General features: G+C 49.5%; 1 protein-coding gene across 1 annotated transcript in view; it reads left to right on the forward strand.

Moving 5' to 3' along the window:
• Nucleotides 1–2,095: 2,095 nt before the first annotated feature.
• The window catches only part of LOC126544806 (uncharacterized), a 38,870-nt gene continuing 27,871 nt past the window's right edge, over nucleotides 2,096–13,094 (forward strand). The window contains exon 1 of the mRNA XM_050192294.3: nucleotides 2,096–2,854. Within this exon, the coding sequence (XP_050048251.1) occupies nucleotides 2,720–2,854 (135 nt within the window). The 5' untranslated portion in view covers nucleotides 2,096–2,719. The remainder of the gene's footprint in view (nucleotides 2,855–13,094) is intronic.

The raw sequence follows: 13,094 nt of genomic DNA on the forward strand, positions 1-13,094 counted from the left end.
CTTTGGTTGGCTACCCTTACCAGGTGAGGGGGAAAGGAAACGAACACCAGTGCGCCTAGCGGCTAAGCAAACGACGCACCGAGTCTCCACACTGTGAGGTGTGCAATGTGACTGAGACTATAGGTCATGTGCTATGTGACTTCCCTAAGTACGTGGAAGAGCGTGAAAGGTTGGACAACGACCTTACGCGTTTCGACAGCGCACCGTTGTCGGAGGACGTTATTTTAGGCCCTTGGCCAGATGCTCAATCGAGTTTCAAGGCCATTCAGGCATTACTGAACTTTTTAAAAACTACGGGCCTGGATTGCAGACTTTGAGCATGCCAAATTGCTTGCGATATGTTCTACATCATCCTTCTATCGTCATCGTCACCCATCATGCACCTCTTCCCTCTTTCTTTCCCTCTTCCCCTTTCCCCAATGCCGAGTAGCTGGCTAGAGGAATATACCTCAGGCCGACCTCTCAGCATTTCGTATCATTAAACTTCTCTCTCTCTCTCCGCTAAACAGTAAACGTGTTGTCACGTTGCTGTGGATAAGACACTTTTCGCACGTTCGAACGATTTACCATAACAAAGTGGCCACAACCACATATCCGTTTCCAACATTTCACTGCGATAGCCATGACAGGCACACTCCTGGCGAATTTTAGCCGTCGCCGTCGCCGTGATGTTCCGTATATGTTAATGTATATGAATGCCGCATGTTTATCTTTGCCGTATGTGCAAGGTCTATGCTGTTACATTCTGCCGCGAAATTGCTCAGAGATGGCACCGTCGTTCTTACTCATAAATACATTATAATTTTTTTCGATTGAACTACGCAAACGAAAGTGACGAGATATTTCATTTACACAGTATGATTTTTATCTGAAATATTGTGACTCCGTCAAAAAATGCGAACCAATAATAATGCTCACAGTCTGAAAGTTGGGTAACTTAACTGACGCCATGCTTAACGGCCAGCGCAGTGGTACCTGCGCGATGCAACTGCACGCTGTACATGCCGCGTTCAAGCTTTCAAGGGTGTCAGAAATTTCGCGCTTCAGCGTATGTCGCATCGGTCTACAGTCACACCTGCGTATAGTTATAGAATACCGTCCGATGAGTTCAAGTGGAAAGTTAAAGCTTGCTATCACTGCCAGTGGTTCGCCATTCGCACGAAATTGCCGTTTTTTTTTTCATTTTAATCACAATCAAGTCAAACGTTACATGAACTGCGAAAACCCTAAGGGCAGAGTGAAGTCCACTGCGAAATAGAGATGGAAAATGCATTAATAAAAAAATCCTCAAATGAAAATTACTTCACGCCTCAATGGACCAATAATCTCGGGCCAAACTGCAAATGCGACCCTTTCCAGGGCTTGGGAATAGGACAGCTTAGGCCTAACTAAAGTGACTAAAAACGAGAAATTCAATTTGAGGCGAGAAGGAGTAAGAAGTCCTTCTCTGTACATCACTCTATTCGTTCTTTTCCTTCCATTCTTTTGTTGTTTTTAGCGTTGTACGAGCAACGCACTCTATGAATGGAAGTGTACTGAGAATGGACGTCGCACTTAAACTGACGTGGATCAAGTGAACGCACACACACACGCGCGCGCGGTCACGGCGTGTATATTCCAAGTCACGGGACACTCGCTGGGAGTCTGGCACAAAAAACAAACACAAAAAGAAACACAACGCGAAGGCGCCCATTCCACGACATCGCCGATAACAGGGCGCGCGCGCTGTCTTATATCACCCGAACCCGAGTCCCTCGCTTCGTACACTGCCTTGTTCGATTCCACGAAGTGGACGCTGCCGGGCCGAGCCCACACATTTGGGGACACTCCCCTCCTCAGGAACGCGCATGTGTGCGTGCATGCCCGTGTGTATGTTCGTCTGTGCGCGTGCGTAAGCATGTGTGTGCAAAGTGAGCTAGCGCGCGCCCGCGTGTGTGTGTGTCTGTCTGCATGTGTATGTGTGCGTGTGTGTCTAAAACACATTGCGCAACGCGGCCAGCGCCCACCCACCCCGGGCTGGCTGGAGGCTCGCGGTGTCACTTTGAGAATTCCCCGCCCCCTGCAGAATATCGCGGCTACGATGCCGCACCCCCCCCCCCTCGCCTCCCGACTCTCCGCGCCACTACACCACTGCCACCACAGGCGCCATATGATAGCCCGAAAGAAAAAATTATCTCCCGGACGCTCTGTTTTTTATCTCGGGTCTCGCGCGCGCAACCGTATACCGTTCTCCCGACCTCGTCTACCGCGAGAGGCGAGGCAAGTCTCGGCGGGCCGGCGGCTTCTTGCCTTACGGTCGTCCGCGTCTGTTAAACGAAAAGAAGAACAAGAAGAAAAAGAAAAAGAAAAAGAAGAAGAAGAGGAAGAACAAAAAGAAAAGTTAAGAAAGGACCGCGCGCGGGCGTCTTGAAGCATGCCGCGAGCATCGCACCACTGAGAACCGCGGGAGGAGCGTCTGGGACGACGCCGAAGTCACGGGATCTCAGATTGCGTCTAACTCTCGGTTGGCGGCACGCGCTCGGGTTTTGTGCCGACTTGGTGGAAGAAGCTTCTTACTTCACTCCGGGGTCGTCAGTGCCTCGCGAGACGTCCCAAGAGACGGTCCTGCTTCTCGCGCGCCACCAGCCCCAGCCAGCCAGCCAGCCAGCCAGCCAGCCAGTAGGCCACGCTTTTAGGGGGACCGACGTATAGCCAGACCCGGGGTTCCGCAACAACGACCATGCCGCCAACATCGTCGCGCACGAGAGGCATCGGAGAGAACGGCGGCGAGGACCTGACGGCCCCGGTCTCGTTCCAGCTCGAGCAACCTCCGTGGGGAGACTCGACCGATGCGACTAACGGTCGGAAACCACAGGTGTGCTTTCGTTTTGACTGGTCACCCGTCTCGGTACATTCTCCAAGGGGGGTGGGTGGGAGGGTGCTGACTTGGTGGATCGTGGTGGTTCGGACGCTTTGGCTCTCTGTTTCAGAGCGCGAGGTCTCAGGTTCGCTTCTTGTTCACTCAACTTTAACAGCAGAGAGCTGCAACTTTAACAGCGAGGAAAGAAGATGGTGAGAAAAGCTAGCATGCCCATAGCGCATCAGAATTGTTAATATAAATCGGGATCTCTCCAACGCGGAGTTTTGAATTGCGCTGAATGCGGGTTTCGGCTGGAAAAAAAAGGAACTATGTCAGAATCTTCATGTGCCAGAGAGGCTAACAACAAACGAAGACACAGTATAAGAAATTAGCCGTTGAACGATTAGCGCGACCGATGCTCAAAAAGGATAAAGAAAAGAGCACAATTTTCCATGCAGCAAAGAAATTGTAAGCAAACATCCAAACATCCGAGCCGGCACTTTTCAGTGCAGTCTTGCACAGAGAAGAGCAATCGTTCATTCAGAGAGCATGAGTTCGAGTCCTCGAAAGATGCTCTCTTCTAGAATTCCTAGTTTCCTTATCGGAATCCTTACTGGAAGGTCAAGCCCTTAATGGCTTGCGAAAGAGACGGAAGCGAAAACTGCGCTCCTTTCCAGCTTTTTGGCTGACTACCTACAATGCGTCGTGATGACAGGGCACGCGTCCACCGAACATGTAAACGTGGCTTCTTTATCGTCGCGTCCTGCGATCCCCCCCTCCCTTCTCTCCTACACTCCTTGCTTTTTCTTTTTCTTATCAGTAGCAGTGCGCTGTGCTTGTGTCGGCTTTTCGCATCTTTATCTTTCTTCTTGCACGTGGATGCAGTTGTGCACTGGGGTATTGCCGGATGATAGCCTTTGCATCTGAAGGAGCTGACAGGCCAAAACCGGTGAGCGTGGGTGTAAATAGATGCTGACCACATCGCTGATAACGAAGGGAAAAAAGAACACAAAAGACAGCCTGGTTTGTTTACTGAGAGGGTGATGCTTTCACTGGGCAGAAATTATACGGCTTTGTCGCTCTTGAGGAGTGAAGGACACCACGGAGCTCCTTATGGCATAAAAATAGCCGCGCACGTTGTACGCAGCGCCCTCAATGTCGCAATGAGAAACAGTGCCACGTGGAACCTCTTCGCAAAGATGTTGTGATGGAAGCAGGCCTCTTTCGGAGGTCATCTTGCTCGTTATGGTTCACTGATATTAAACTGGTGATCCGTATGGTTTACGAATTATATAACTCTCGATGATTACTCTTACTCCCGATTTTGAATGATCTTGATTGTATCATTCGAAATAAACATTTCGGCTACGAGAGACTGTGAGGAGCTGCAACAGTGAAGGGCTACGGATAAGCTTCTGACCGGACGGTTTGCTTCGATCTTGCAAAAAAGCTTGTAGTCCGTCTCATCGGCCGTCGCTGCCGCTGTTGGACGGGAATCGTATACCCTCGACCTGGCGCTGAGTGGCCAGAGTGGTGGGTTTTTTAACAGAAGATTCCAAGAACTTCCGTGACAGCACCTTCCAGTCCCGGAGACTGCTCCCACAGCAGACGAGCAGCATTGGCATAGCGCATCGATGTCAAGCTCGTCGCGAGCCTTGACATCCCTCCGCGGAGCAGTCGTTGGTGCTCTGCCAAAACCGACGGAGTGAAGCGGAACTCTTCGGTACTGCCCAATTCTCGGAAACGGCTTAGCACGTGCTCCTCCATGTCTCGGTATTAGTCCTGATGTGGCATACTTGCGTTCTACTCGCGCTTGCGAAGGCGTCGTAGAAAGGCAGACATTCGCGGTCTTCGTTCGAACCCCTGCTCTGTCTGCAATCTTCGCCGCATACATAACTTCATCTCATAGGCAGCCCGCTTTGGTAGGCCCCAGAGGCTTAATTCTTTCTCGACGCTTTGTTCATCGTATAGAGGCTACTTCGGGGATAGCGAAATGCGACATTGTGGTGGCTGGTCCGATAACGCCCATGACTTACGGACCTGCACAGGCTTACAGGCTTGGGCCAGTCGGTACCTATTCTTTGATGGTGGGTTTCGTGCACAAACTAGAAGACAGTAACCCTCGAACAGACTTACACGAGCGGTTCTGCCGGCGCGTTCGTTGTGTCAAGAGAACCAACCATCACGGATCGGCCCCCCCCCCCCCCTTGTAAACGTCCTCCAAGATCTCCTTGCCCATAATAGGGAGTTTATTAGATATAGGGGTCTCAATGTTAGGGGACGCTATCGAGCAGGAGTACTAAAAATAATTCAGAGACAGCCCTCCCCCAACTCCAAAACAGAGTGAAAGGCGTAAAAAAAAGATTGGGTTTTTATGTATGCGAAGCCACTTGAGGATGATACTTGTATAACTCCCAAGTACTTCACCTTCGCTTTCGGCCCACATCCATACAAAGCTGGATATCACCTCCCCATATCCTGAAGGGCGCGAAACTGTGTTTTATCTCCTCTCTCTCTTTTCATCCATGTACCCCTTCCCCCAGTGCAGAGTAGCACCTTTCCTCTCTTTTATTTCACTCTCTCTCTCTCTCTCTCTCCATATCCTGCCCTCACTGCAATTTTCACAGCAAACCTCGGTATTCCGTACCAGGGACGTCCTGGAGCCACAGGTCATGGTATTAGGCGCTGAATAAAGATGGTAATTCCCTCTGTCCTTGTTGTTACTGGTCCAGCTGTATACCCTCGAAGAAGCTATTGTCTCCCTGTCGCTCGCTCTGTGCTGGATGGAGAAGGTCAGTGGGGTTCGTAGGGTCACTCAGAGTTTCGCATTCACACTCGGAACAGCTTAAGCAAATGGATTCGTCTGTCACCTGGCTAGTCGGCGACGCGGGTCCAGACATGCAGCTTTGAGATGTAAACTATCTAAGCGATAGCTTCAACGTGGCGATGCCGAAAGTGGAGGATTGAGAAAACAAGAGGGTTGAGGAGGGTAATGTTTCCCACCATGTTTTCTGCCTGCTCCTGTTACAGCAATAGAGAACGTGTCGCGCGTTTTTCGTAGAACTGAGAAGCTATACATTAGACATTCTTCGATCTTTTCAAAAGCTTCCTAAGGCAATTTACCTTCGCGCCAGCGATGATGGTAGTTCCATCATCTCCTCTGCCAAGAAACTGGCGTAGAGACTCAGTCAAAGAAAAATGAAGAGAAAAGAAAAAGGCCCCTCCTGCGTGAAAATCGGCCATTTGTGCTTTGAAACATTCCCGGTCACTTCAAGCACGCTTGGATGTTGCCGGACGGTGAATATGTCTGAGGGTAGTGAGTCTGCCTACGATTGGGATATCTCGGCCAGATATGCTGGCAGGCGAGCAGGCCGAAAGCGCGATAAAAAGAAAAAGAGAAAGGGTGGCGAAACGTTTCAGGAAAGATAAAACTCGACTAGATGAGGCGGAACAGCCTACACATGTCGCGTCTCTGACATATGCATGCTCTATAGCACTCACGCAGGGCGCCGAAAGCAAGCACTCTCGAGTCAGAGTTGCTTATTGCGCGACGAGCAGATAGCGCCACGACCTTTTCTTTTTTTCTCGGAGGTGCCAAGGCCGGAGCAATGGCGCGCGCACCGGTGTTTGAGATGCAGTAACGGTCATCCCGTAGTCTCCACCAGACGAGCACACGTAGTGTTCCTCTACTTTCTTTGGCGCCGTGTCGGACGCGGGGCATCCTTCACGGTAACCCGAGTCCCTTATTGAAGAAAGAACTGATGGCGCGCAACCACTTTTCCGTGGTGCTGTTTTGAGGCATCGCGGAAGTACACGTGGCGTACTCGCAGTGGTGGAATAGTGGCTACGGCGTCGGCGCTGCTTAGTCCGAGGTAGCGGGATCGAATCCCGGTCGCAGAGGCCGCATTTCGATGGGGGGTGAAATGCAACAACGCACGCGTGCACCGTGCATCGGGGGCACCTTAGCGAAAACCAGGTGGTCAAGATTAATCCGGAGTCCCCTCACTACGGTGTGCCTCATAATTAAATCGTAGTTTCGGCTCGTAAAATTTAGTTTCAAATTTTAACACGTGGCGGTCGATAGCCGGGATATCGTTCCCCGAGAAATAATGGAAGTGTGCACGAGGTTTGAACCTTGTAAGGTCTAAATAAAGGCTAGTTAGTACTGCGGGGAGCCCTGGTTAAATTTCAACTGGTCGTTACTGTGAAGATCAAGAATCAGAAGACTTAGTTCGGCAGGTCACCGTTAGGGGGCTAAGCTGCGTAGCGCCACCTGAATGCTCTGCGGTGTTCCAAGGCGTTAACCGTGTGGCTCTGTTTTTATTGAACATTTCTTAAAGCTTTAGTGAAAGTTCTAAGTGCCGGGCTGTTAGCGTGGGCCTCTCAACAAAAGTCAGCGGTCCTTCCTTTGGAACGCAATATAATGGAACATTATGTTGTAACTACTCTCTCACGGTATTTACATTATCTGTGTTTGTTTAAAAGAGGAATGTTGCCAAACTATGTTGTTCAAGTTTACTCGCTGAAATGCAGTGCTTCTACCGCACTGGTGGACGTGTTGAGTTGCTTCTCGTGTTGCACTGCGACTTTTTGAGGAAGAAGAAGTATTCAACAAGCCTCGAGCGATTTCTATGGTTATGTTCGCACGCTGTAATTTTCGCTTATCCTTGTTTCGGCAATTACGCTCCCATTACTAGCCTCACAGCGCGCCTTTGCCATTTAGGAAGTGATCCCCATCCTTATTACAAACGCGCCGTTGTGACGTCGTACCTCGGCATCAGGTATACGGAGGCGAAACTATGCTTAGAATGGAACGCTGAGCAGTCGGTGCGAGCTACGCTTGGGTTTCTCGGCGATTCCGCTTGATTGGTAGGCTGCACGCGACAGATTGCACAACGCTAGGAGCCCGCGATGGGGAAAGCGATAGCTGCCGGCGAGGTATAGGGTTGGCCGTGCTTGCCCATCATTCGATGTGTCAACCGTCCCGTTACTTCACTTATTATCTAGCTCGGGCAATACGTGGTACTGGGTGTCAAAGTTAAAAAAAAAAATTCCCGTAATGCGGCCTCCATACGTTGACCACCTAAGTTAAAGTTGGCCACAAGTGAACCCGTATTTAGGACAGTTTTGTTTGTTTGTTTGTTCGTTACTTGTTGCCCTTCGACTGCCGGACCCGTCACGTTGGCGCAGTGACTATGAAGTTTTGCTCTTAAGGACGACATTGCGGGTTCGACCCCCGACTGACATGGCCGCCCTGTGACGGGGATGGAGCGCGAAAAAGCGAGCGAGTACCACGTCCTGCCTATGCTCGTTAAACTAACTTCTGCAAGCACTCGGCCCCGTTCCTTGGACCAAACGACGTCCAGGTGCTTGCCCAGAGCTTGGATATGTTACGGTGTGGACAGAGGGACGTTTCCGTTTTCTGCTCTTTTTGCACCTCGAGCAGCTTGCATAATTACATACCAGCCAAACTCTTATGAAAATTTTTCGTAAAGTTCACGAAATCGGGCTTGTTCTACGATTCTACGAATGTTGCGTCAAGTATCATGAAAAAAAAAATGTTTTTGGAAAAGTTGAGGAAATCAAAAGATGAGGTCGGGCGAGATATTGCGAACAAAAAAATGCGTTCAAAAACTAGTTTGTGATGGTACCAGCGCCGTCATCTCTAGCGCCGGATCGCGAAAGAACCCTCATGCCAGAGGGGTGCTTGCTTAGAAGTCCATAAAGACACGTTGGTTAAGTATGCCAAATCGGGCAGAGCAAATTCACTGAAACAGCCATCGTGATACTTTGTCTCTTGCAAGTTCCTTCTGTTCCAAATTTGCTGCCGCTGGTGCGCGGCGTCTGAAGGTAAAGAAGGTAAACACAGATCAGATGTCCGCAGAGAAACTGTTTGTGCTCGTGGCAGTTATTTAAAAAAAATGAGTTATATACACTTTCAATATATACAACGAGAAGGCTTGACGAGGCCGACTCACCCTACTGAGGCTTGGCAGTGATACCCGAAAACAGACAAAGAAATAACGTGAAAACATTTTCAGAAGAAGAAAAAATAAAGAAACTTCTGGCACTCGCTTTCCCCGTATCTCTTTGCGGACGCTGCTGTTCCGTCCTCTTGTTTACGCATGAACAGAGAGAGCTCCGCTTCATTTGATTTGATCTACGTGCGTGTGAGCCACGCTATCTGGCTTTTCTCTTCTTAAGGCGGCTGGTTGATAACCACTCGGTCGTACGCATTCCCGTCACGGAACACCACACGGCTCGAGCGGCACCACCAAATAGCGCGAGAATTCGTCACGCTTTCTTGGTAGGGGGCGCAACCCGCGTGTTTATTGGAACGAACCTGAGCCTTCGTGTTGCACATTAAGACGGACATCTTTTAAGCGTTAACTTTTAAGCGTGAGGTAATTTTCGCGCTTCTTTTGGTTTAGTTGCAAGTGACACCACCTGCCTTTGGGTACGAACTGGCAATGTTAGCTAAAAGGTTTAACTCCAGCTGTCAGCACATTCATTTAACGACTTAACGTTGCGGAGAAACCCGGGGCGGTGGCAATGGCGTTTCTGCTGCCGAGCAGGAGGTCGAGGGTTTGATTACCGGCCGCGACGGTCCCACTATGGTGAGGGCGAAATGAAACGAAACAAAGTAAAAATAAAATAAGAACAGACCACTTGTACACTTACATTTCGGCTCACGTTAAATAACCATATGTCGTCGAAACTATACAATCCGCAGCATTCCCCTATGCCGTTCTGGGAAGCCAAATCCGACAATTGATCAACGTTGCGGAGGAACCAGGTGACTCACTGTTCTTAGTGCCAACGTTTCGAAAGAATCAAGGAATCGACTCCAGGAGATCCGTGCAAACTCTTAGCAGGCGTACATCAAAATTAGTGTGATTTGTTAAGGGCTGACACCCAACGTGCTTTAAAGGGACGCTAAAGGGAAATATTAGGTCAAGCTAAAGTGAGGTAATAATGCTCGAGAACGTCTAAGGTATCAGTGTTATCGCGAACAGTGCTCTAGTAAGGCGAGAAATTGAGGCAAATGCGGGGGGGGGGGGGGGGGGGGGAGGACGACTTGAGACAGCCCCGGGACATTCAGGTACGAACCCGATGACGTAGGCACTCCTCATAATTCTGTCCCTAGTGGTCAACTACTCGTAATGAAAAAAAAAATGTATTGCATTATAACACTGGAGAAAAGGCTACTGTTATATACAAATTCTAGAAAAAAAGAAAGTAAGCCATTCACCCTGGACAGCGACACGAAGGGCTCCAAAGGTTTTGTTCTCGATCGACTCTGCGCCACCCGCACTTTCACGTTTTAGTAGCTTTGTTATCGTGTGGTGCCGCGCTGGTTTTTTAGGTTCGCAAGACTCGCATAAGCTGCAAGCAGAGAATGCCTTGTCCATGAAATGTCGCGGGATGCCCGATCAATTTGCACCGCACAACCAAGACCAGCTGCAGCGGTGAATCCAACGCGTCGATGCGATTTCGCTGTCGACTCCGCCGACCCGCTTTGCGGAGACGCTCGTAAACGCGGTCGGGTCGAGTTGAATCCGCACGACTTCCGACTCAATCCGATCGCGTCGAGGTAATCAAAACGAAGCTAGCGTAAGAGCGGCGGCCTCGCTATTGCAGCAACGTAACATGCAATATAAACTGTAAATGCGACACCCACAATTACCTCCGTACTTTATAGCTCAGGCGACGTTCTGAGACGTGAGCCAATCTCTCGATCAGCAGCTGTATAAGTACGATCCCGACGGTGACACCATAGCCATTTGGAATTTTTTTTCACCCAATGCTTCCAGATACATACGTATGAAACACCGCTTAGCGTAAACGTAACCGAGCGTGTATGTGAGGAAGGGGCTGTCAAGTGAGCCAGCGAGACGGCTTATAATCTTCGTGACAAGCGATATCATTTTGCAACACCCCGGCGAAGGGATCAGTGACACGTCCGATAGAGCTCGCTTGCGGGCGAAGGAGACGCTTAATCGCACTTCGCTGGTGTGCGTTTGGTGACGATGTCACTTTACTGCGGCAGCCGGGTTATACTAAGGGTGGCATCCTCCATGGGCCGTCCACAAAGCGATAGGCTTGAAACGTGTTTTGGCAGAGGAACGCCTGTAACTTAGTAACACGGTAAGCTTGGGCGAGTCGGGTGAACTTCATCGCGGGAACAGAAACACAAACAAGACGACAAGACGGAGCCATCCGCCGTGGTGGCTTGTATAGTGACCATGGTTCTTGTGCTGCGAGGCACGAGGTCACGTGTTCAGTGTTTCTGTAAAATGTAGACACGCTCGTGCACCGCGTGTTGGGTGCACGGTGAAGAACACCGGGTGATCGAAATTAACGCAGAACTCCCCCACTACAGCGGTGCCTCGTAATTAGGTCATGCACTCTTAAACGAAATTACGCATCTTGGGTCGTATCTCGCCGCACAACGATAGTCGTCATCTGTCTTGTCCGCATTTCCTTTCTTTAACGCTGCGAGCCCGGTACTTCCAAGACAGGAATGGCATGCGCGTTATCAGCATGACAGCGTATTCTCGGCAGGAAATCGGCGAGCGCCGAGTCTTCAAGAAAGGAAACGCAAGCAAGGCAGATGATAATTATTGTTGTGTGGCAAATATGCACCCCAAAGCGCGTAAATTTAAGTGTGGTTCCGGCCTGTAAAACCACACAATTAATTTTTTTAGGATGGAGCGGGAGAAACACAGATGACGCGTTTTTAACTAGTAACTGAAATTCGAAATAGAAGCACTACAGAAGTGAAGCGCGAGCAGGGACTTTTAACGTGCAAGGAGAACCATGAGGGCGACATCGTCAAGCCCTGTTTGCACTATCATGCCTAAAACCAGAGCGCAGTTTTACGGCGTCATCTGATAAGAGCAACCTCAGCGAAAACCTGTACCGTCCTGTTACGCCCACTAAGGCCCGGATTCGCCACGTGCACGTGTACACCTACGAACGCGGTCGCATTCCAGCTGTTGACACAGTGGGAGCGAAGGAACCCACGGAGTTGTTCTCTAGCGAAAAGTGCTGTGACGGGTGCTGGTTGGTGAAATGGTGTAGCTAGACGCGTTGCTTCGTAGCGTAGCGGACAAGTTTGCGGCACGGCGACAGAGGCAGGACGATGCGTGAACACACAGTTTGTTTCCTTGCTGGCATGCGTTTTGAGTGGGTCACATTTTATTTTCCTTAGTTTCTTTGTCCCGTTTATTAACCCAGGATGTGTTCTTAGTCAACAAAAGTCTTCATTCTTTTCATCCATTGTCATTTCATTGTCACTTTTCCTTACCCTTTTAACTGCACTCGAATGTGCGTATGCATACGAGATGCTCTAGTGAAAAATTAGCACGTTATCAGTTCTTTCACTATCCATGCCACTTTGTTACTAACTTGTCCTCTGTTACATTGCGAAGCAGAAGCCATGATGATTTTCAGACTATCGCAGACGAGTCATGAAGGGAGGCGAAACTATGCAATATTTGAGTACACCTGTTGATCATATTTTTGAAGATATGTAGAGCGTAAATATTGCAGGGTATACGGTTGGTGGGAGATTTTAGGTCGTCATTGCACAAGCGACTGTAGTCCTGAACTGATGCCCGTAGTGCTACAAGTGCTACTGTGCGCTGATTGTATGCGGTGATAGTGACCGGTTGTGAATGTGTGCGTCTGTGTTCTCTTTGTCCCTCTCTGGTCTATTCCACCCCTATACCTCTCCCTACCCTCTCTTCCCGCCGTAAGGTAGCAAACCGGGATTTTTTCTTCTGGTCAACTTCGATGTCTTTGCCATTTCTTCTGTCTCTACCTACCTCGAGGTCGTCGTCTTTCCGAGCACTGCTCAAGCACGACGTCTCTTAGCTTCTCTCGTCCGACGATCGGGGGTGCCATTACATCGCCACTTTGTCCGCTCAATTTAGCGGGCTGTTCGAACGGGCCAAACTAGAAATCTCCTATGCGACAAACTACGTGTCGATTTAAGTGCACTTATGAAGGACTGCAATGACATTAAGCCGACGTTTCGTTTCTTTATAGTTAATTACGTGGAAAGGCACACGATGTGCTGTCATTACGGCTCGATCTAATGGTCATGACTTCATATAATATACGGTGCGTTAGCAAAGCAACAGGACGGCGTGAGTCACGTGATGCAGTACTTCCTCACTGTAAAATCCTATTTTCAATATCTTTTCAACATCTTTTCAATATTGCGGCGTCCACTATCTTCGTCGAAAGG

Source organism: Dermacentor andersoni, chromosome 10, assembly GCF_023375885.2.
Source record: "Dermacentor andersoni chromosome 10, qqDerAnde1_hic_scaffold, whole genome shotgun sequence".
In the NCBI taxonomy this organism is placed as follows: domain Eukaryota; kingdom Metazoa; phylum Arthropoda; class Arachnida; order Ixodida; family Ixodidae; genus Dermacentor; species Dermacentor andersoni.